This window comes from Ceratotherium simum, chromosome 30, assembly GCF_057802395.1.
Source record: "Ceratotherium simum simum isolate JZ-2026a chromosome 30, ASM5780239v1, whole genome shotgun sequence".
Taxonomy (NCBI): domain Eukaryota; kingdom Metazoa; phylum Chordata; class Mammalia; order Perissodactyla; family Rhinocerotidae; genus Ceratotherium; species Ceratotherium simum.
In genome coordinates, this window is record NC_141929.1 from 10731681 (window position 1) to 10756113 (window position 24433).

General features: G+C 40.4%; 1 protein-coding gene across 8 annotated transcripts in view; it reads right to left on the minus strand.

Moving 5' to 3' along the window:
• The window catches only part of WWOX (WW domain containing oxidoreductase), a 950804-nt gene that overhangs the window by 649277 nt on the left and 277094 nt on the right, over nt 1-24433 (minus strand). For all 8 annotated transcript variants that reach the window (XM_004437087.3, XM_087419900.1, XM_087419898.1 and 5 more), the window contains exons 7-8: nt 22927-23112; nt 16964-17228 (exon numbers count right to left, since the gene is read on the minus strand). In XM_004437087.3, the coding sequence (XP_004437144.1) occupies nt 16964-17228; nt 22927-23112 (451 nt within the window). The remainder of the gene's footprint in view (nt 1-16963; nt 17229-22926; nt 23113-24433) is intronic.

The following is a 24433-nucleotide window of genomic DNA, read 5'->3' on the forward strand; positions in this document are numbered from 1 at the left end:
CAACCCACACACAGGTGAAACATAGAGCCACCTATCGGTATCCACCAGTATTCACGTGAGTATACACACATATTCCCGGGTACGTATACATATATAAATATAAATGGACATATATTTTTTTAATGTCATAGTCTTTCTTGTATTAATGCTAAAATACTAGGTGGTTTCCATTATTTATTTCTCAAATGCTGAATAATATAATTTCAAATGACTATATATGCTATATATGTAAGATGAGAAAATAAAAAAAGTTTAAGTCAAACAATGCTATATCACTGAAACAAGACAATTAGTTGCTAGAGAGTGGAGGAAGGTAGAATAAATACTGAAACAGAGTCTGTAGACCAAGTTCGACCAGATCAAGCTGAGCACCCTTCATCTCTGGTGGATCCCTCAGTTTCCTCACCCAGAAACAAGGGAATGTGACCTCCAGCACAGAGTCAAGAAAGTTCTTGAGTCCAGTGAAAGCTGCTAAGTTCACATTCCGTTTACATGTACCCTCTGGGATCCCCACGAATGTTGTAAAATCAGAGAGTCTTGTAAGAAGGGCTATTAAGATTTCCCAAAAGAAAGGTTAGCATTTGGGGCAAAAAAGAAAATTGTGACTTTAAAAAAAAACAGGTTTTGTATTTTCATCCACTAATTTGGTGGAATTCACCCTCACTCACACAGAACAAACATGTAAGTCCCGAAACAACACTTGTAGAGTGAAGGTCTGTACCCTAAGACCTGTAATTAGTCATTATTTTGAAAGAACCAAGAGAACAAGTAGCAAACCTGGACTGAACGAAAAAGTGTTTTGCTATTTTGCTCAAAGTGGTGAAATGGCAAATTTGTAGGAGAGCCTTTGCTATCCCTGGATAATCCTGCTTTGGAAGAGCTGTCATCTGAGTTCCAAGGAAGGCCCTGGAAAGGCCTTTAGTGAGGACAACAGTAACAAAACAAACAAAAAGGGGGCAGACACACATGCAATCAGAGAACATTACCAGTCGGTCTGAACAACCAAGTCCCCCAAGCACACAGCAGATTAAAATCATAGGATGGGCACACATTGTATGACATTTCAACGGCGAATAAACCATCCTTCCAGTGGCATCATTTAAGACAGTGCTTGCAGAAATGCTGCAAGCCCACAGGGGGATGTGCATCTTCCCTCTTCACAATGCAAGTAGCTCTTTATAAGGATGATCGGTCAAAGCTATGTGTGCTAATTTGATAGTTACATCAACAGACAGCATTGCAAACTTCATTACACGTTTTAAATCATGTTAACGTGGTTTGTTCACGTTGGTACTCACTAAAAAGCCGCAGCTATTTAAATAATGAATAGGCGTGATAATTTTTATGCGTATTATAGAAGTGACACATGGATATTCTAAATATTCTCTTCTTAGAATCTATCTTACATCATTCGTTAAGTGTCATCAACAAAAAGATATATCAAGATATTTTCGAGTTGCCACAGATTCACAATTCTAGTAATTATTTATAGAAATAAACAACATACCTATCTGAAGGAGAAATTCTTTAAATTATGTTAATCTGTAGTCCCATATTACCTCTATCAGATATCCCTAACGAAGAATTTAATGCTCCTGCTTTAAAAAAGACAGGATAAATAAAACTTAACTATCAGATATTTTCCTTTACTTGTTTGTTTCTTTACGCACACATGCATATATGGGCATGTCAACAAGTCCATCCACAAATGTAGGTATTCTCGCCCATTTATCTCTCATATTCAGTTAACACATCAAAAGTTGTTTCTACTGGGGCTGGCCCGGTGGCATAGCAGTTAAGTGCACGAGCTCCACTTCCGCGGCCCGGGGTTCGCAGGTTTGGATCCCGGGTGCACACCAACACACCGTTTCTCAAACCATGCTGTGGTGGCATCCCATGTAAAGTAGAGGAAGATGGGTACGGATGTTGGCCCAGGACAAATCTTCCTCAGCAAAAAAAAAAAAAAAAAGAAAAGAAAAAGAAAAAAGAAGAAGAAGAAGAAGAAGAGGAGGAGGATTGGCATCAGATGTTAGCACAGGGCTAATCTTCCTCACCAAAAAAAAATTTGTTTCTACTTCTACTTCTGCAACATGGAGAGTATTATTTCTCTTGCCTTCTGGCCCCCAACACTGTCTTTGTACAGGCCTATAAAATTTCTAAAAAGCCAACTCTTTCAGCCTCTCTATTGGTATCTGTGCTAAAAATCTCTTCCTCTTCCCCACTCACTTTCCTGCTGCCATAAAAATGGCCTCTCTGAAGCCCAGACATAACTTGGAGCCAAGAGAGGCTATAGGCGATAAGGATTTAGAGCTTGTGCACTTCACTCCATTTGACAGGGCTTGAATCTCCACCCCACTGCCTTTAGTTACATGGCCTTGAGCAAGTTGTTTATTCCCTCCAAGATTCCCCCATAATAATAGGAAACACCACTCTCGAAGAATCAACATGAGAAATACATAAGGAACATAGCACAGGTCCTGGCATATAGCAGCAACTCAATAAATGGCAGTGTTTTTGTACCATCATCATCGTCGCCTTATTGCCATCATCATCAATTTTAATATGAGATCATGAGATCCTGCATCCTTAGCCAGGCCCTCGGTGGCCTTTTTTTGCCTTCGTTTCCTGCATGGCTCACCACAAATCCATGTGCATTACTCAAGCCTTTGCTATAAGACTGATCTTATTTTGGTTTAAAAATGTGAAATTTCGTTATCATGATTTTTTTTTGCATTAATTTTGATTTTTTGAAACATTGCATTCAAATCTTATTTATCTTCATTACTGAGTTTTTTAGCACCCCCCTTACTTTTGTCCCTAATCCTAGTCCCAGCCCTACCGTTGCTGCAAAGTCTACCTAACATTTTCTCCTTTTTGTGTCTACACGTTCACCTCCCGCAAATCCTGCAAGGCTCGGTAAAGATGTCATCTCCGTGCTACGGCTTTATCTGACTAGTCTCATACCCACCTCCAAGACAGAAAAGCATGCGTCCAGTGGTACCCATCTCACCTCACTCTAACATTCTTTACATCTCTATCCCTTTTAACGCAAGCGCCCAAAGGCCGAGGGTAATGACTTGCTCACTTGTGCATTTTCTACCCCTTAAGTCAGCACAGGAGGCACTCAATGAAGGCTTATCAGATGTGAGCAGATCAAGCAGTTCTAGAGCAGCAATTTTCAAAGGATACGTTGCAACATAGTGAGTGGTGAATCCAACAGTGGGTGGTGACACTGCGCCACAGTCAGCACTTTCAAAAAGGAAATACAACCAAGAAAAAACAGCAGAGATGTTGCCCATAGTTAGAGTATTATTTCATAAAACTTTTGTTTCAGATACATACACACACACACACAAATACATTATACACACATACACACATACTCGTATATGTCTAAGTATACATGCATTGGGTTGTGACATAAAAACTTTGGTAGTGATCAAAAAAAGTTTGACAGACTGTTCTGGAGCAACAATAGGACATCTTGATCTGTCACTTATTATTTGCCCTGCAACAGCATAGAAAGGGCAAGGGTTCCAAAGTCATCCAGATCTTTGGAAGTTTGGGAAAGAATCAGATTAGCAACATGTTCAGAGACCAATCCTGGATAACTGAGAAATTCTAGAACACTGGAGTGGACTTGCTGGGGAATTTCTTAGGTATTAGATAAGAAATAAGTATTGGACTTTTATCAAATTAATAACATATATTTCTGGTTGAAATAACCATCACAAGTATACATGGAAAAAAAATCAGTCCTGGTGAAAAGGATTTCAGTAAAACAAATCTTTTTAAAAACCAGCAGCTTACCTATCTTTGTATTGTTTAAAAACTTGATCAAGTTATTTTATTGACTTAATGGAAGTCACTCTATATTAGACTCCCACAAAAAAAAGTTGATTAGTGTTGATATAGTTCTGATTAAAATGTTTTATTCATTGACAAGTTAAAAAAAAAGCCCTAGGATCAAAATAGGAGGTTGAAATAGCTAGTTTTATCTCCCCCTCCCCCAAACAGATTTTCTAAGTGTACGTGCCTATCTACATGGTATAACAAACACATTTATTGAGTACTTACTGTCTGCAAGTGTCCATGTGCATTGCCACTGCTAGCTTCTGTTGACTTTATAAAGCATCTTAGCTAACTGAATACTAAATAGATAAATTTTTCACAAAGATATATTTAATATATAAATAGCTCACTGGAAAGCAATAGTGGGCACAGGAGAAAGAGAACAATTGAGAAATAGAAAGAAAAAGACCAAAAAAGTAATAATTATATATTGATCAGGACCTTGAAGAATCGTGATCACAGGTACACACATAGACAAACACATATATATCTGATTCAAAGATTTACCATCTGGTCAGCTGGCATACTGCTTGATGGCAATCATAACTAGGATTCTGTAAATCATATGAAGGAATAAGTTTAAACAAGGTGAAAGCCTTCCAAAATTCTGAAGACAGGATGCTTTTATTAAAATATCCATTTTTTCAAAGGGTCTTACATAATCTGTCTTGCTAAGCGTGGACAATACAGAACTATATCCAACTATACAGATCAAGTTAAAGTTGCTTTTGGTCTGGTGTTATTAAGAAAGTCTCTGCAACATGCCTGTACTTCAACCTAAATTTATTAATTCATATTTGACCTGCTTCCAAAAAGGGTATTTAAGGTGACTTAAAGTAGGAACAAGGACAGAACAAGGTGAACAAAACGTATTAGAGTCACTAAAAGCCAGAGCAAGTTGATATGCTAACCATCAGCGTTAATATAGTTTGAAAAAGCACACAATTGGACTACGAGCTCCAACAATATATTACGTTATAATTTCATTATCAAGCAGAAGGTATTATGGCAGTTCCTTAGGGGTTTTGCTTGGAGTTCAGAGTTAAAGGGCATTTCTGACATGCAGTGGCACGGCTTCATTATGTTTTGGGGTCAAATGATAGACAATATTCTTGACAACAGCTTCCTGTAAGTCCTTAGAAATCAGTGAGATTTCAGGAAAGTTTATATTGACTGGTAGGATACAGAAAAAACTAGCATTTCTTGAGTGTCTACTATGCGCCCTAGGGTTGAGCTGTGCCTTAATCCTTCAACAATCCAAAGATGTGGGAACTAACTATTTTCTCCATTTTATAGAGAAAAAGAAAACTCGATGCCCAGAGAGGTATAGTGTGACTTGCCCATGTTACAAGATCACTAGAAGGAAGGGCTGGGATTGAGAGCCTGGTTTCTTCAACTTCAAAGCCCAGGCATGGCCTTTATGCCATATCCCAATGCACTCTTCTTCAACAAAACAGATCAACAAGCTCTTCTTAGCTCCTACCCACCTTATACTGTTGGTAGTGGACTATGGGAAATAAATAAGTTGACACATGAAAGGTACCTAGAACAGGCCTTGCTTGGCACAGGTGAGTCCTAATAATGAAGCTGTGGTTTTTGATGTTATTGGCTGTCTTGGTCCTTATTCGGGGAAAATTTGCAGTGAATCTCCCATACTGCATCGAACACATGGCAAATCTTCACGTTACAGACTAACAAGGAGGCATGTCAATGGTCAGGTAGACTTGGCAAAGATAAGGTTAATTTTTTTAACATTTTGTCTTTGTAGGAAAAAAGGCCTCCACTCTGGGTTCAAATATGAACCCGGTAAAGCCTTGAGCCTGGCAGTGAGACAAAGTGGCATTGGAAGATGTGATATACAATCTAAGCTAAAGAAGGCAAACCACAGCAGGGAAAAGACCCTCCCAGGTTTAGGAGAAAGGAATCTGGTATGTTCTCCTACTTTTCATCCCCAAGAAATGTGCCAGCTCACTCCTAATGGTTGGAACAGAGAGGACAAAAAGAGAAGAAATCTATATTATTTTCATGACTGGGGATACTTCAGAATCTAATTCCTTTGATATAAATTTTATTTTATTTTTTTCTTTTAAAGAACTTCTTGGGCCGGCCCCACGGCTTAGCGGTTAAGTGCACGCGCTCCGCTGCTGGCGGCCCGGGTTCGGATCCCGGGTGCGCACCGACTCACCGCTTCTCCGGCCATGTTGAGGCCGCGTCCCACATACAGCAACTAGAAGGATGTGCATCTATGACATACAACTATCTACTGGGGTTTTGGGGGAAAAAAATAAATAAATAAAATTTAAAAAAATAAATAAATAAATAAACAACTTCTTAATGCCTTCTTCATAGGAAATGTGCTCAGGGGTAATGTGGAGATTTCAGCCACGCTAATTTCATTTCTTGGTCTTTTATGGTTATAGAGAGTCAACAAAGAGACAACACACAGCACACACAAAAGCCAACAAAAGATGTTATGTTCTAAGAAGGAAAAACAGACTTATTGCATTCACCTGCCTAGGAATATTAAAATATAAAAAAAATCTTAAAGTTCCCAGATTTTCCAGTTTTTTTTTTTCTTTTAAAGAGTGAGAATACTAAGAAAACATTATGCAGGTTTCAGTAGTTGATATACGGTATTTTTTTTGGATCTAGCAAATATACTTTTTATAACTTTTCTGTGAAAGGAGGGACTTTCTAGCTCAGATTACTTGGACACTCTTACTGTTTCTTCTTCCCTTTTTTGAGCAGTCAAAAGAGATTTCTTTCAGTATTTCAAATAAATAAGATATCCAGCTGAATAAACACCATACATTCCCGTAGATTACTCTGGCTTCTTCAAGAATATTTCACTTTCTTTTTTCAAAATGTAAATGATTAAAGAGACCCCATCATATGAAACTCTAAGGATGAAATGTTTCGAGTGGTGCAGAGTCTACACAAGGCGGTATGTTGAGAAGCAAAATCCCAGCTCAGTAAAAGAGCTGGATATTTCACAGGGGAAATCAGAATATTACTAAATAGATACTTTAGTTACTACACACTTTAACAGGAGTGGTTTTATAATATGAACATATTCAAAATCAATCTCTGCAATATTTTCTGAAAACAGCAAAATAAAAGATTTTTTTCTTTCTTAGATTTCTACTTAAAAAAAAAAAAAACCTAAAACAACAACAAAAAATCCTAAAGACTATACATAGTCTGGAATAAGAATAATATTCGACATGGGCTTTGAAATGATGGCTGAGTCCTATCGAGCTTTATGGCTTAAAGAAAGCCCAGGGTCTCTGGCCAATTTTTGAAACTCAAATCAAAACTCGGTAACATGTGTCTCTTTAGAAAAAAAATTTGGGCCATCGATTAACATGGCCCCCTCTACTAAAGCAGCATGAAAACAAACACTTGACTTTAGGAAGCATGATCCACACGTTTCTTTATTCTCTTCATAAGCTTTCTTATTAAAGGACTAAATCTTACTTCCCATCATGAGGCAGAAATGCATAAATATACAAAAAACAAAATGGGTGTATCCCGTAGCTCTCTCAGCCCAAAAAGAGGAAAGACAAGAATGAGGAAAGGATGCCAATAGGAGAACAGCAAGGGAAAGACACACGTGTCAATAAAGAATACTACGGCATAAGGCCAAGAAATATCCAGGCCTATGAGGAAATCTGTCAACACATAGCCCACCAAAAGGCACTAGAAAAACAAACAAAACTCAACTTGTAAAGTGTGATAGGCAGCCTCTAAGATGGCCCCAGTGCTCTCTGCCTCCTGGTATTCACCTCACTGTGAAATCCTCTCCCTGTGAGCTTGGGTCAGACCCAGTGGCTTGCTTCTAACAAACAGAATGGGCAAAAGGAATGAGATGTCACTTCTGTGCTTAGGTTACAAAGGACAGTGACTTCCATCTTGCTGGTAGACTCTATCTCCTTCTTGGCTTATACACTTTGACAAAGCAAGCTGCCAGGTTGGAGAGAGGCCTATGTGGCAAGAAACAGAGAGGGAGGCCTCCAGCTAAAAGCCAGAGAAAAGCCAAAGTCCTCAATCTACTGGGCCACAAGGAACTGAATCCCGCCAAAAAGCCTGTGAGCTGGGAAGAGGACCCTTCTCCAGTGGAGCCTGGAGGTGGCTACTGCCTGGCTGACACCATGACTGCAGACTGTGTGCTGGCCCTAAAGCAGAGGGCCCAGCTAAGCCATGCCCGGGCTCCAGACCCACAGAAACCGGGAGATAAGTAGACGGGATGTCATATTTATAAAGGGGCACAGGCTGAACTAGGTGCTTGTGAGAAAAAAAGTCCTATATACCCTAGGTCAGCTTACAGCCTGATTCCACCCTGCATCACTTCCTTCTCCTTCTCTACAGTTTTTGGTATTAAAATACTCATTCTTTTGTAAAATGGTGGTGATAGTTGATGGTTGTGGGTTTATTTTCATCCAGAATTTTCAGAATCCAGAGTGTGAACCTGCATTAGTCGTCCTTTTTTATTTCCTTTCAAATTATACTATTCCGTAAAATCCAAAACTCATGCAGCAACTAATCTTGGTTAACTGACTCATTTTACAGATAAGAAAACTGGGGCCCAGGGAGGGTAGGTGACTGGCTCGGAGACACACAATTGTTTGCTTACAGCAAACTCTAAAATCACATTAAATTTAGATATAAAGATGCAAACCCATGAGCATGAAGCCTGACACTTAGTAGGTTTTCATGTAACATGAGGACATGTCTTCAATTGATTTTCAAAATATTCATTTACCTTAGTGTAATAAGAAGGGTTGAGGGGGTGGATATCAGTTTCTAAACCATTCAGAACACCTGATTCGAGTTCTCTTTGTTGCTGCTGGAAAAACATTACCTTCTACCTCACAAGGAAAAATCAGCGTGTCCGGTGAGTTATACAAAAATCAGTGTTCATAGAAGAAACATTTCAGAAACATCATCATGGGGCAACACACACTCCTGGCATCTGTTTAATCGTGCTGGCCTTCAGTATCTAAACGGCACTGCAGCCAAAAATCACTGGAAAGAAGTATGAAATTGAAGAAAAGGAAACTGAAAGGGGGAGGATCAAAGAAGGCACCACTAACTTAAAAAGAAAGTAATAAAAGAGCTAGAAAGAGAGTTAAAAAGAGGCAATGCATTACCAAAATGCCAACGGGTACGCAGAAGAAAAGGAAACGAGGAAGATAAAACGAGGGGAATTTCAAAACTTGGTTAAATGTTCATTAAATAATTTGTCACACATATTAAGGCCCGATAGTCACTTTTTCTCCTCTCGGGTACTCAGTCGGGAACAAAGGCCTAACTAGAATTAAAACACTGTAAAGCAAGGCAGAGCGAACACAGTGATGAGGTGCTATGGCCTCACAAAGACGGACATACTTGCCTTCTCTTTGTTTTTAACGAGAAAGGGATAATGTTTCCTCAAAACTAAGGTGTACTGTTGGTGGCTTCAAACAGGAAGCCAGGAGGGCTTCAGTTATGCACTAGGGAAGCCCCTCTAGTCCTGTTTACTATTCTGCACGTTGCCTCAGTGCTTACTCAGGCTTGTAGATGGTGTGTTTACGCTTAATATTCACAGGGAGAATCAGACCTTCTGAGACAGACACAGAGCCATCACTGGGAGAACGGGCATCCATAAGCGATGGGAAAGGAAGCAACCCTTTTCTTGTCTGAAAAAATAATGATGATGTTGATAACAATAATAATAAATGTTTACTGAGCGTCTAGCATGTTCTGAATGCTATATATTCATGATCTTTAATTCTCAACACGTCAGTAATAAGAATACTAGTTAATGTTTATTGAGCATCTAGCACATTCTGGATGCTATACATTCATGAGCCCCTTCAATGTTCAATACAAGCCCAGGAGGCAGGTATGACATCCCAGTTTTACACTAGAATCTTAATCAGGTTACAAAATGGGCCCCAGAGTTAGCGTGGGATGGAGCTGGGGTTTGATCCGAGAGCTGCCCAGCTCTAAAGCTTATCCTGTCTTTCCCACGCCTTGCTTCTCTCTCCTTACATATTTTTGCTCCATACAAACACCTCTGGGTAGATTCCTTATGTGGCACTCGACCCAGGAATCTGGGTAGGGGGGCTGGATTCTGGTCCCAGCTCTCTCATGTGCTAGCTGTGTGACTCTAGCCTTATCTGTTTCTTTATCACCACACCCTGAACTGCAATCCCCTGCACAACTCAGACAGACTAATGATAAGGAATGTATTAATGACTGTCATTCATTAAGTACCTAATCGTCTTTCATTTATTCATTTACAAATATTTACTGAGCATTTACTTTATGGACCAGAGATACAGTACTGTGAAGGCAAAAACAGCACTTCCGAGAGAGGAGGAGACAGACATTAAACACCAAATTACAGAAATTATTTTTCTTAAATTACATTCGTGTTCAATGTTATGAAGGAGAAATTCCAGGGGCCCTTCCTTCATTCATTCAGCACATATTTACGGAGTGCTATGATGCATCAGACAGTAGTATATCATAAGCACTAAGCACAGAAGCGGGAGTCTTGATCACATACTTCCTTGAGGTGTGATGTTTGGATTGAGCTTTGAAGGATGAGTAGAAAGTAACCAGGAAGAAAGGAAGAAAAGGAGTGTTCTAGAACAGTAAGTTTCAACACCCTGGAGGAGGAAGGAGAATGCGGCTGGAAGTGGCTTGAGGTAAAGCTGGTGGAGTAGAAGGGGACCAGAAAACGCCAGGTGCCTTCCATTCAGTTCCCACTTGCTTCCACAATGACCGTACAAAATAGATAGCATTCCCATTTGACAGATGAGAACACTATAAGCATACCTATTTAATAGTGCCTGCTCAGAAGCCATTATCCCAGCCATTTCTCCTTGCCATCAGATCTTGCCTCCTCGAGACACAAAGTGCCAGAAATGCACTTTCTCAGCCTTCCTTGCACCTACGATATCCACCAGTGACTCAATCTTGGCCAGCGGGAGCTAAGTGGAAGTCTGTTAGGGAGGACAGTTCTGAAACAGAAAGTGCTTCTCCGTGATAAAGGAGGGAAGCATTCAAGGAGGCTGGTGCAGCCACTTGATAAGCATGAGAGAAAAGCTAAGACAATCACAAAAGAGCTGCCTAGATAGTAGCTAAACATACCCCTGGCTGTCTTGGGACTGCTGGATATATGAGAAAAACAAATCTCTATTATTCCAACCACGTTTTGTGTGTGTGTGTGTGTGTGAGGAATATTGGCCCTGAGCTAACATCTGTTGACAATCTTCCTTTTTTGCTTGAGGAGGACTGGCCCTGAGCTAACATCTGTGCTAATCCTCCTCTATTTTGTATATGGCATGCCACCATAGCATGGCTTAGCAAGCAGTGTGTATGTCCACACCCGGGATCCAAACCCACGAACCCTGGGCCACCGAAGCGGAGCACACAAACTTAACCACTACGCCACCAGGCAAGCCCCTCCAACCACTTTTAACTGGGTGTTAATAACTCACAGCCCAAAACATCTAAACTGATGTAGAAAATGAGCCTCAGAGAGAATAAAAACAGGAGGAAACCTGAGTTCTGAATATGGGTCTAAAGATTCTAAATCCTTTGCTCTTTTTCGCTCTACCATATCCCTTGGACTCTGAATTGAGCAAACACTGTAAACTTGAAAGCTCCAGACAAAACTGCGAGGTGACTAATAAAACCAATGCTAATGATAATCCTGGAAAGGAAGAAGAATGTTTGTGGCTGCAGGGACGTGATCTCAGCGAGGAGAAGAGCCCAGCCACCGGGTCCTTCTGTGGGGCTCTGCAGGAAAGCTCAAGTGCGGCCCGGTCACAGTGGGGTCCTCAGAGCCTGGGTTTCCAACATATCTGGACCGGCAAGAGCAAGGCAGCCAGAGAATTCAACCCTCACTCGGGAGTCTCAAAATATTTAGATTAATGAAGAACACGCTGAAATTTCCACTTTGAAAATCACATTTCCTCCTCCCACACAGAAAAAGACCCCTGCTTTCTAAATGTGCCAATAAAGATTCAAACAGGGGTTTTGTCCCTGATAGGGATCTAGAGTGTAGTCAGCTGCAGGTATTCAAAGGGGATGGGGGAGAAGTAGTTTTCTAAAATACTAATTTAAAGAACAAATCAACATCTATTATCTCCTTCATTACGTTTTAAATTGTCCAACTATAAATCACCCTGCAGCGGGTTATTCAAGGGCAGAATTACCCAGCTTGGCTTTCCCGAAGGTTAGAAGAATGACATCTTGTGCTTTTTCTAGTTATAATTTATAACTTTGCAACAGAACCAGCCTTGCAGGTCCATCCATTAGCAGGGTAGCCACACATCTGTTAAAACTCAGCACAATGGCTGGCTTTACATGGCAACAGGAAACGTAACCCAATCGTTTCAGAAGTTCTACAAACTCAAGCCATTTTTTAACGTAAAATGATTTGAAAATGCCGTTCCCTAAAACATCTGCTAAGCTCTTGCTACCCTAACACATGATATTCTTTCTACTGTTACCTGCCAACACAAATATTTGGTTGCACAAAACACCCTAAGAGGCACGTGACCGTGCTCGGCTTCAAATTTACATACCGATCCGCAAAGGGCTGGCTTGGACCTAGAAACTCTAGCTAAGATGTTGTTTACCAGAACTGAAATCTTATGTGGGGGAAGAACAGGGGGAGAGGGTTAATTTCATGAAGGTGCTTTCAAACATTTGAAAAAGAAAACATAACTCCACAACTAGACATATATATGGCAGAGGCGCTGTGGTGCATTTGACAAAGCAAACGGACTTAGGAGTAGCTGGTAAAGGATCTGCAGGCTGACATACGATTTACTTGAGCAAGTTGCGTAGTAAGTGCTCTGTGCTTTTTAAATGCAAAATACGGATAATAATTCTAACATTGCAGAAGTGTTGGAGGAATAAATGAAGACATATATGTTGATACATAAAGCCTCATGGTGTCTGGCCTAAACCACCAAGTTGCATCTTGAGAGTGTGGCAGGAATCTAAAGTCATCACACATGGCAACAATTGCAAATAGCCAAAATTATCCTTGAAATTTTCTTATGCCACCAGATAATACAGTATGCCTGGCTTTGTGAATTAAGCCCAAAAGGTAATATGGATGTATGAACATATTACATATACTAACATACAATACATATTAATGCATACATATGCAAAACATAATTTTAGAATATTTTAATTGCATAAAAGAGAGACAGGAAATTGCATTGAGAGACAGGGAAATAAACATATAAGGCACACATGATGGATGGGACTTCATGATTAGAAAACTCCCAGCAAATTTAGGTTTCCCTTAAGATGTTTCAAAAGCTTGTTGAAGAATCCTGTGTCTTTTTCTAAACAACATTAAAAAACAATCCTATTCCCATTTTTATCCATTATTTTTATTTTATGATAAATTGGAGGGAGGCTTCTCCCCCAGGACCCCTGTCCTGTCCTCTAGACCTCAAGAGGAAGAGGTGGCAGAGACACGGCTTTACCAGTAGGGGTCGCTGCGCTGAGAATTAATCCCTATGAGTTTCTCATTAGCGATTATTATACTGCAGGCGGCCAAAATGGAAAAATTAATTAATTTCAAAGTGATAATGCATTTACAGCAACAATTAGAAATGTATAACTGTAAAAGGGAAACATTTAAAAGACAGATTACATTTAATAAAGTTGCACAAGAACATCCAATTGTAAAATTACTGATCTGCAACAATATTCCTTAAAGAGGCACTTAAAATAGCCTGACTCCATGAAGGGTGACCTAATTACTGTAACTAAAATCACCGTAGTCACAGCAAGTCACAGCAAATAAAAAAGGGACGTTGATATTAGAATACTGCTGTTTAATGCTTAAGGGAGCCAGCTACAGTGGAGAAGCGAAGGCTTCCAAGCACAAGGTTGGGTTGTGTTTCTTCTTTGCTTGACCTTGTGAATGGAACGTATACTCCAGCAACACTCATGTCAAAAGAAAAACACATTCTCTGAAGGGAAATGCAGAGGGGCTATGAAGCACAAACAGAACACTAGCCATCTGGAGATGGAGACATTGCATCTACGCTCAACTTCTTCATGAGCATTTAGGAATCCAACATTTACATGGGGTGGGAATGGGAGCGCCACAACATGGCTCATGTCCAAAAATATGTTTGCATTAAAATGGCAGAAGTGCAACCTTTGTCCATGAAACAAATGTCTTATTGTGATGGAAGAAATGCCAAGAAAAGTATGGAAGAATAAAACGTGACTTTTCCAATAAGCCCAGTCTGTCCTACCAGTGAAACAGAGTGATCCTATTTAAAGTTAAATTAATTAAAATAAAGTCAAATTAAAAATTCAGATCCTCAGTTGTATAAGCCACTTTTCAAGGGCTCAGTAGCCACAGGTGGCCAGTGGCTACCATACTGAATAGCCAGATAAGTCATTGCAGAAATTCTATATCCATTATTGTGGTTGTTATATCCATTATTGTCAGTCCTCACACCAACCTGTACTGCCATTTTGGTTGTGAGGAAATAGGCTCAGAATGGTTAAGGGCTTTTTTTTGTCCCAGTTCTCAAAGGTAAGAGCTAAGTCTTGACCATTAGGATCATTAGCAGGAAAGTTACTTGGTCCACTGCCCCAGTCTGCTACTTTGTAACTCTTTCACCACCAGGAAGCCATGTGGAATCCCTTCCCTAGTACAGACAATGTACTTACCTCCCCTGCCTACTAGCAACATTCCACCACTCCTGATACAACTTAGCCAAAACTTGGGTTTTTTGTGACATCTCCACTTTTCTCCAAACCCTCTCAAGGGTTATCTGCACATTTTCCCACATCCCTCTCATCCAGGGCCATAAAGACCAGTCCTTGTTTTATCTGTTGCCCAAGGCTGCTCCCAGCACAGGGGACCAAGGAGGGCGACCGCTGATGCCTCTGCACACTGGCTGGGGAAGGGGAAACAATCAGACATTTAGGCTGGGCATCAGGTACTACTGGGATGAGCTCCAGGTGTGGTGTTCATTGAGTGGCAACCTTCTCCTAACTCCCTGTGTCTCCTCGGCTGTATGGCAACACACGCTGCCTCAGTTTCCAACTCCACATTCTGCTTTTCCACTTGGCTTGAGTCCTGACCATAGTTACCCCTCAAACAGCAGTATTCTGATATCGTGACACATTTGCCTGCCCAAATTAATTTGCCGGCACTTTTAGAAATCCTCCTATTAGATCAAATGAGCCCACAGTCCAGTCTGACTTTGCTAAACACAGTTTATGTCATATATTAGACAATAATTGACTCCTCCCCCCAAAACAAAAACAGTCACTCTATTCTGTATTTTATCAGAAGCCGTCTTCCTCCCCCCTCCCACCTTCCCTTCTCCAGAGTCCGTCCCTAAGCCCTGGGATCCCATCACAGAATAACAGTCTCTACAGTCTTCTGTCAATAAGCCCTCATCCACCAGAGTCCACACCAAATGGTGAAATAGCTACATGACCCTCCATCATGTTCCTTGTAGTCACAGACCCACCTCTAAGTCTTTCTCATCACATTCCTCTGATCAGAGAAATTCTGGAAGAAGAAAAAACTAAACTCTCTGATTTCATAGGAGGGACTTTCTAACTCCCACCAACAAACAAATACAAGTGAGAAAATTCAAGACCCAAAGATTACAAATTAAATTCGATGATTGGCCTATTGGTCTTGAAGGCACACAGCCAGCAGAAAATGAACAAGAATGTTCTTCTCTTCTCTCCCCCTTCCTAAATTTGAACAACTCTTCTACAGTCCTGTCAATGGCACTGGCACCAGTTCAGACCAATATTCTTCCTTCTTATATATACTGAAGGACCCAAGAAAGTATGAGCCGAAATCATTTTCAAAGAAACCCTCGTGGGGAGCCTACTCTTAAGCAATCATGGAGAGCGAGATGATGGGGAAACTTCAGAGCCCTGTGATACACATGCTAAGGGGTTTCACTCATTTACTTTCTAGGAATCAACCCCATCTTGGACTCAGAGAACTGCTCTCCATAGATCCTCCCACTTCCTCTGACTATGTTTACTTTGCATAAGAACCACCTTATAATAATTAGATTAGATTAGAATAAAAGAGGCACTTATTTATTTTCTCCTAAGCAGTTCAAAAGATTTTTGTTGTAGTTTTAAAAGTCATATACAAACATGAAGGTTAAGGATGGTAGGTTGGAATGACTGCTGGAGAAAAAGGCAGACTATATTCAGAGCCTGTGGGGTCATTTGCCCAGGAAGTTGGAGGATAATGATTAGCCTTCTGACACTCCTAAAGGCCAAAATGTGTTTGGGGAAAGGGTTATTTCCAAGGATTAGATGTTACATTTGGTTAACAGGAACAGGAAAACATTTTTAAAGGCCTATGGATTGGAAAAGTACTATACCAAATATATTGTGTAAAATGTGCATTCTTCACTCAAATTACTTCCTACTAAAATTCTTTCATGCAAGAAGTTTCTAGATATGGTTGTTACACAACCGACAAAAACATAAAACTTCCATATTTACCTTTGTGAACATTTCCAAATTTAACCACAGCAGTGTGATTCATCCAAAAGGATTCATCTTTGGGGAAGTAAAGAATAAAATGTACTTCTAGCCAACAAAGGATTCTCCAGGAGAGGTTTACACCCATTAAAAGAGGCATTTGGAATATCAGATACAGATTCTCAATGGAAACAAAGGAATCACGTCTGCCGATAATTCAACAGTCACAAATCCATGTTTTTCACATACTAACACAAAACATCGTTTTCAAGTACCGCACTTTTTGAATCATAATAAAAAAATCACATCAAAAGACAAGCATCATCTCCATCAAGACATTCAGCCATACTTAACACAATACTGAAAAACCACATCTTGTCTCCAGACCTCTGAGACACGTTTAGAGAAAAAGATATAATCTAAAGTTGATTGAACTGTGTTTAAGAGCCCTTTCCAATGGCTTTAATAGGCCTGATCATGTGATTATCAAGACCAGACTCATCATTAGAAGAGGCTGAAACACATGTGTCTGGGTTTCTCTAGGACCCTTTCCATAAAGGCACATTGAAGGTGTTTATAGCAATAGAAGCCGTCCACTTACCATGGACTTGGTGAAAGGCCTGGCCAAGGTAAACAGCAGTGTGTACACCCACCAGTTGCGATGAATGGAGGAGTACATCATATTTCCAGGATGCACTGCATTTGACGTGACCCCACGTGGGGAGAGGCGGCGATGGAGCTCGTTGGAGAAAAGAATGTTGCAGAGTTTGGACCGGTTGTAAGCCAGCATGGCCCAGTAGTCACTTTTAGATGGAGAAAGGCGGCTAAAGTCTAGTTTTCCCGAGGAATCATTAATATCTGTAAATCTAAAAGCATAGGAAATTTGACATGAAGCAGCCAATCTCTGACTTCTGACATAGCTTTTTATTTTTATTAGAAATCCGAGGAAACTACAGAGACTACTGAAAACTCAATTGTGCAAACATCGAAACAAAGTCCCCCTTAAAAATAGACAATGGTGATTTAACAATATAAACCCATTGGATCCAAAGATAGACTTAATAAAGGCCCAAACTCATAAATGGAGCCATCTTAACACGCTGAACTCCCCCTGCCTCTAACATATATTTTTCAAAACCTTCAATGGGAAGTTCAAGGATAATTAAATTAAATAGAAAAGCATCTTAAATAAAGGTCTGCTGCTTTTGGAAGAAGGAAGATAGCACATTCCTAACCTTTGACGGGGCTTTCCTGGGTTATTTTAGCCAACCCTTGAGTCCTGTATATTTTCATTTGAGCATCCAAGTAAATATAGATGAGTCTTGCTGCCTCCAAGACTCTTTTCCAGATTAAAAATTAATGATTATAAAGGGGTTATAACCTTGGTGAGGTGCCATCGATAGTCTTATACTTTTAAAAGATAAATGTAAACAAAGCCAAAATGAGTTCTGGCAGAGTCTACTGTTTTTAAGTATACCCATGGCATGGATATGCACAAATCAAAGTAAGTAGTTGATGTTTTATAATTGGGTCTGACGGAGTCGTTAAACACCAGCTGTTTGTTTCTTTCCTTTTTTTCTTTCTTTCTTCTTCTTCTTTTTTTTTCAAACAACAACAAAGTAGTGACTGCTCTAAAAAATAAATGGATCATAACAAAAGGAATTTTCTAGATGGTGGTCTCATCTTTCTGAAGGACCCCTCATAGTTTGTGTCATTAAATTAACTCTGGGCATTGGCACTGAGTAATAAGGAAGCGTTACGGGAGCCTCTAGATCACTGCTATGGGAAACAAAAGGTAACATGAGAATTACAGGAGAATCTGGTTGTCCCTAACATAAGCAGTTTCGGTTGAGCTACAACCAAGAAAAGCATCACAGGGGCAGATGAAATTCACGTTTTAATGGAAATTAAATAACCATTTTCCAGGACTCCGTCAGTGACATCCAATTTCTAGTGCTAAACGACATTGCTGCTCTAAAGACATCAACCAAGCCGATGGCCACAAACGTCATCATGGATCCAGCAATGAGACCTTGCAACTAATTGTTGGCTGCCTGTTTCCAAGCCCCCAAACCACAGGAAGAGCCCAGACTTCGAGCTTAATCGTCTAAGGCAGTGGGACTTAGCCGGAAATTTGAAAATTTATGGGGGCCTTTTTCTGGTTGTCATAATGATAGCCGGTGGGGGCCGGGGTTGGTAGACGTCCTCAATGCGGGCAGCATCTTGCTTCACGAAGACGGCCCCATCGGACATTCATGCAGATGAAAAGCCTGAGTATAATTATCTGAGCCTGGAGCCTAACTGTGTTTTATGTATATGCACAGTTTTAACATCCAGTGCATTTCCAGGAGTATAGTGCAACCACCATGTAAACGAGGAATGAATGCACTTCCCGATTTTGTGGGTTCTGAGGGGAGAGGAAGCTTGACTGGATGCTGGTAGTATTTGCTGCACACCTGTTAACAGTCTGCATTTGCGAGTGATTCATGGGTGGACGAGCACATCTGATTACTTACCTCTCCTGCAGTCCTGCCCAAGCACTTACACGTTGACACACATGCTATTTTGCTCCACATTTAATTTTTTATTTATATTACAGTTAGGCAAGCATATTGAATTAAAATATATTTGTGCAGGGAAGTTATTTCTGAACTTTATTTCAACACAGTAATAAGGTGTTACGGGAAGAGCTGTTAAAAAATGAGTTGAAATCCAATGATCCAAGACGGGCCATGTCTCAGAAATTCTACCTCCTTTCAGCAGAAAAGAGCATCAAAAATTTAAACAATATCTAAAAGGTATGGGATAAACATAACACCCTCCATTCTCACTCTCCCCTCTTCTTTCATTACCTGTTGCTGGAAACCTTTCTTGGCATATTTGTTTAGCCCAACCCAGCTCAGGTGCCACTTCTTCCAGGAAGCGCTCCCTAATTAACTCTTCCACTGCTGGATGTCACAATGATTTCTTAGGTGGCAGTGGAGGAGAGGTTGAAAGAAGGCATGTAAGGGAGATCGAAAAACAAGTTTCCACGGAAATGAAGTATCCACTCTCCAGTGGATATTCCAGTGGATACCCAGTCTATGATATTCCTGGTGTTCAATGACCCTGCCCTCCTCCAACATCAGGAACAAAGAAAGTCATGCCACCTTTGCATTCTGCCTGTACACTGTGCCTCTGTCCTTACCACACCAGATTGCAAGTCATTCGTCTACCTGGTTCCAACCCTAGACTGTGAATTTCTAGAAGGTGGACAGTGAGCCCCTTGCATGTTGCCTAGTACAGTGCCTGACACGTGGCAGGGACTAAATACTGGATTAGAGAATTGAAGTTTGATCATGGGTTCAGAATTCCAAACTAAGGGCCCAGTTTCCTTATTACAAAAACCTTTGTTTCTAGCCCTGCTCAAAAGGCAAAATTTACCATTAGGTTCAGATCCTCTATGTTCTTCATTAATACGTCCACGTGGCACTTTTTCATGTTTGAAATGAATTTTCTGCTTTGTTTTCTTTTTTTTTTTTAAAGATTTTATTTATTTATTTTTTCCCCCCAAAGCCCCAGTAGATAGTTGTATGTCATAGCTGCACATCCTTCTAGTTGCTGTATGTGGGACGCGGCCTCAGCATGGCCGGAGAAGCAGTGCGTCGGTGCGTGCCCGGGATCCGAACCCGGGCCGCCAGCAGCGGGGCGGGCGCACTTAACCGCTAAGCCACGGGGCCGGCCCTTCTGCTTTGTTTTTTAAGGACGACGCAGATGACCCTCATGACTAGGGAACACTGGGTAGATTAAACTGCTAAGAGGAGAAAATGCTTTCATTCCTAGTCCCTAATCTAGAAATAAGGCAAAAACAAAACAAAACCCATCATGACGAGAAATTAGATGGAACCAGGCTGAAGGAAGGTCTCAAGATAGAGAATCGCAGCCACTAAACACCAGGCCTGCCCTCTGCAAACTGCCCTCCTCCATAAGCCCATCAGCGGACCCCTGATCTCCTGCCCTCTGATCTCCTGGCAGCAAGCCCATTCCTAAAGTCTGATTAGCTTTTACAGACAGTCCTCCAGGAAGCGGGAAGGTAGGTGAGCTTTCTGATTCCTCCAAGCCAGGGCAGGCTTCCTGAGAAACAACTGTGTTCACCTCTCAGCTCAAGAGGCAGGTAAACAACTCTTCAAAGGCTGCCTAGTCTATTTTCAAGTTGAAAAATTGACAAAGCCAAACAATGATGATTTAATAGAATTATCCTCCTACCAGTATACTAAAATGTTAACATTTGCTCTCTGGACATTAACATTCGCTGTTTGAGGGGACCTCTATATTGTATTTCTATATATACTGCTCCTTTATTTTTTTTTAACTAAGGATTTTTCAATTACCAAACTAAAATAATTAGGCTGGATTCTATGTAGACAAAAGCTAGTATGTTCAAAGAATAGGACCGCATTTGCGTCAGAAGCTCTGTGTGTGTGTGTGTGTGTGTGTGTGTGTGTGTGTGTGTGTGTAGCAACTTGACACTCAACACAGCTGCAGCCATTTAGAGTTGTTCAGCCCGGGCTCCACTCTTTTCATTCCATTTTAATTGTTATCTGAACATTTTTCACAGCAAGGAATTCAAGTTCTCATTTTAATATGATGTATTTTAGGCATGCAGAAACTCACTTCACTTGCTCAGACTCCAGACCAGTAACTAAAATACAGTGAAGACACGGGGAGGCTAATAAATATTTTGCCTTGGGGCAGTCTGGTATAATATTTTCTGCAAACATAAGACGTTACTTTTCCCCTAACAGGGGGTCTTGACTCCAACGAAGAGATTCTGCCTAGCTTTATGGAGGTAATTAGATATCAACGCTTCCATTTTACAACATGGTTTAGGGCTCTGGGCCCTTGAGCAGTGAGTGAGGGCTTTCCCAGTACTGCGCACCCAGTATTCACACTGGCTCTCGGGTGTCGTGGGAGGCAGTATAAGTGTAATAAACAAACCAGCTTGGGGGAATTAACATTTTGTAAAAATACCCTTTAATATGTGCAAAGGATAATCAGAAAGCAGAAGACCGGTGCCAACCACCAGACATAACACATTTCAGGAAGGCCTTATCTATAAACTAAAATGGATCTAAGTCAGGAGACCAAGGCCCTTCTTTCCAATCCATCTTTTAAAAGAAATTAAGATTCAGATCTCCAAGGTAGGCACGAATTACACAGCAGTTAAGGAGAGAACAAAGATGTCACATGAAATACCATTCGAGATACAGATTTACAAAGGGAAGGGAGCAGCTGACAATTCAACATAATCTCCCATTAAATACCAGCTCATTTAAACATATCCCGTGGTGCCCTCCACATCTGGCAAACGAGTGGGGCTGGCAGATTTATTTCCAGAGCTCGCTCTCCCGCGCCTGCCCCCACAATAGCCTCCCTCACTCCTGAACAGGGCCACTCCACTTTCTTTCACAAACCTGGTGTGATCTGCAAAGAAAAGGATGTCCAGATTTTGTTACCACCTAATTACTAGATGTTTCATGTCTTTTAACGCGGGGGAGGATTATTACTGGCATTTTCCTTTCATTTCAGCCATCATAAATTTAAAGTGGTAAAACTAAATCTATCTGCAGTATGTCACTTATACCCTAAGCCCCTGTGTTTGGGAGTGATAAAGGGTTCTGGCTAACCCTTGGCTGGTCTCTTTCTTCCAAGTCCCAGGGGTTACATTTTATGGAAGCATGATTAAAAAAATAAGCTTCATTCTGGGTCACTAAAACATTTCAGGACTTAAGACGGAGAAGAAGGGGGAAAAAATAGGCCCCTGCACATTATTTTTTTCCAGCTACTTTGCTAAGAGGGAAGGCTTCCAACCACACCAGGAAAATCTCCCTAAATCTAGGCTCACCCAGCAAGTCCTTTGTCTCCTCCCAATACTTCTTTTTAGACAAATAGTTGTTTATCCAACTCTAGAAACAAATATGCTGAAAATACGAGGAAATTTTCAAGTGTCTTTTCAGTCAATTGAATATTCTCCTAATGGTAATAGAAAAGAAGTGCCATCTGATGTTTTAATTGAAATTTTAACCAAAAGAGGCATGGCCAGATTTCTAATATGTTCTAACTACAGTACTTCCCTTTCCACAATTACACAGCTAATGTCTGCATTGAATTCCCTAATTTCTCATTATAAAACAATTGGATTTCATCTCGCGGTCCTTAATTGCATTGTTTCTCCTGCTAGAATAACTGCACGTTCTTCTTGGTGAGATGTTGAAGTTGTTGAATGACCAATCAATAAAGGTCAGGCATTCAGATTTAATCAATTATTATTCCATCTCGAAGCAAAATCAATGAAGGACTTGAAGTACAGTTGTAAAAACATTCTACGTTGTTGTAGACAATACCCCCCAATAATCCCCCACAAACACAAAGAAAGACCTCAAAAGATTAAGTAAGCCGGGTTGAGTACTCCCACACTTTTCAGAGTAAGATTAATCAAAATTATTTTCAGAAAGAGAGCCTTGGGGGAATATTAGGTGGTTCAAGGAAGGGGACAAGGAAAGAAAACGTCAAATTCTAACCCACCTATGGGACTCTGAGGAGACCACAACGACCCGGGCAGGGGCTGAGTGGCATAAGACATCCTGAAGGAGCTGGACCAGGTAGAAGTGGCCCAGGTGGTTCACCTGGAAAGTGGTCTCCAGGCCATCTTTTGTGAGGCTCCAGGGTAAAGCAAAAGCCGCTGCGTTGCACACAAGCACGTGAAGAGACCTGAAAAATAAAATATCCAACGTTGTGTGGACGTAAACACTCTAAGACCAAGGATAATCCATACTCGCTCGGGAATAACCAGTTTTTTACTGTCTTCAAGATTTCAGTCAGTTGGAAATGGGATACCCTAGAATGTTGCATCTTAAACCACTCTGCTGGGGAACGGCTGGGACTTTGAGTGGACAACTGTCCTGGGCTGCTGGGGAAGGGGGGGAGGGTTTCCTGGGATATGGGACTTCCAGTACTAAACTCGGGACAGTATCAGGCAAACTGGATGACCTGGTCACTCAGGTTGTAACCTAGGTTCTACCACCTAATTAAATCTGTGCTTCTTAAATCATCCAATTCTCAGCTTCCTTGCCTGTAAAATCAAAACAGCCCTTACAGTTGTCATAAGGAATAAAGGAGAAAATATATTGTAAAAAGGCTGACACAGGAACCAGCACTTCGTAAATGCTAAGTAAACATATCAAGGCAGAAACGTTCTGTCTAAAGAGATGGGCCCATATTAATTAAATGTATTTTTTTAGAGATCAGATGAAATCTACATTTTAGAAAAAGCCTGGGGATAGGTAAGTGGAAGTCTGTTATATTTTCTCTTCTTTTCTCTATATTTAATTTGTTTCATAATGAAATTTTCAAAAATAAAAGCCTTGCATGTGAATCAAAACCCTATATCCTCATAACAACCCTATGACAAATCAATAAAGGTACTTGCAAAAAAAATCGTACTTGTGGGAAATCATCCTAAGGTACTAATAAGAATTGTAAAAAGAAATATACTCAAGGCCATCCACAGTGTTTGTAATTGCTACATAAGAGCAACAAATTATAAATTAACTAAATATACAATTGGGAAATGATTAAATGAATTCAAATATATGTATATGATAGAATACTATGCAGCCATTAAAATAACAAATAAGCAAATCTGTTGATCCTGTAAAACATTCAAGTAGTAAAACCAAATAAATAATATTGTATGATCACACACACACACACACACACACACACACACAATAGTAATGAAGGTTACATAAAAATGTAAACAGTAGTTTTCTTTAGGGGAGAGTGGAATCTCAAATGTCTTAAATTGTCTTCTTTCTGATGTTATCTGTATTTTATTCATTTTTCCATAATTAACATATGGTGTCTTTTAATAAGGAAAAAAGCAATCAAACAAATGCTTTACAAGAAAAAAAATATTTCAAGAATTTAGCTAACGCATACAACCAGAAAAAAAGGGCCAAGGTAGGGTTTTAAGGAGCACTGGATTAAGAGTTCAAAGATCTGCATTTTGTCCCAGTTTCACACAAATCAC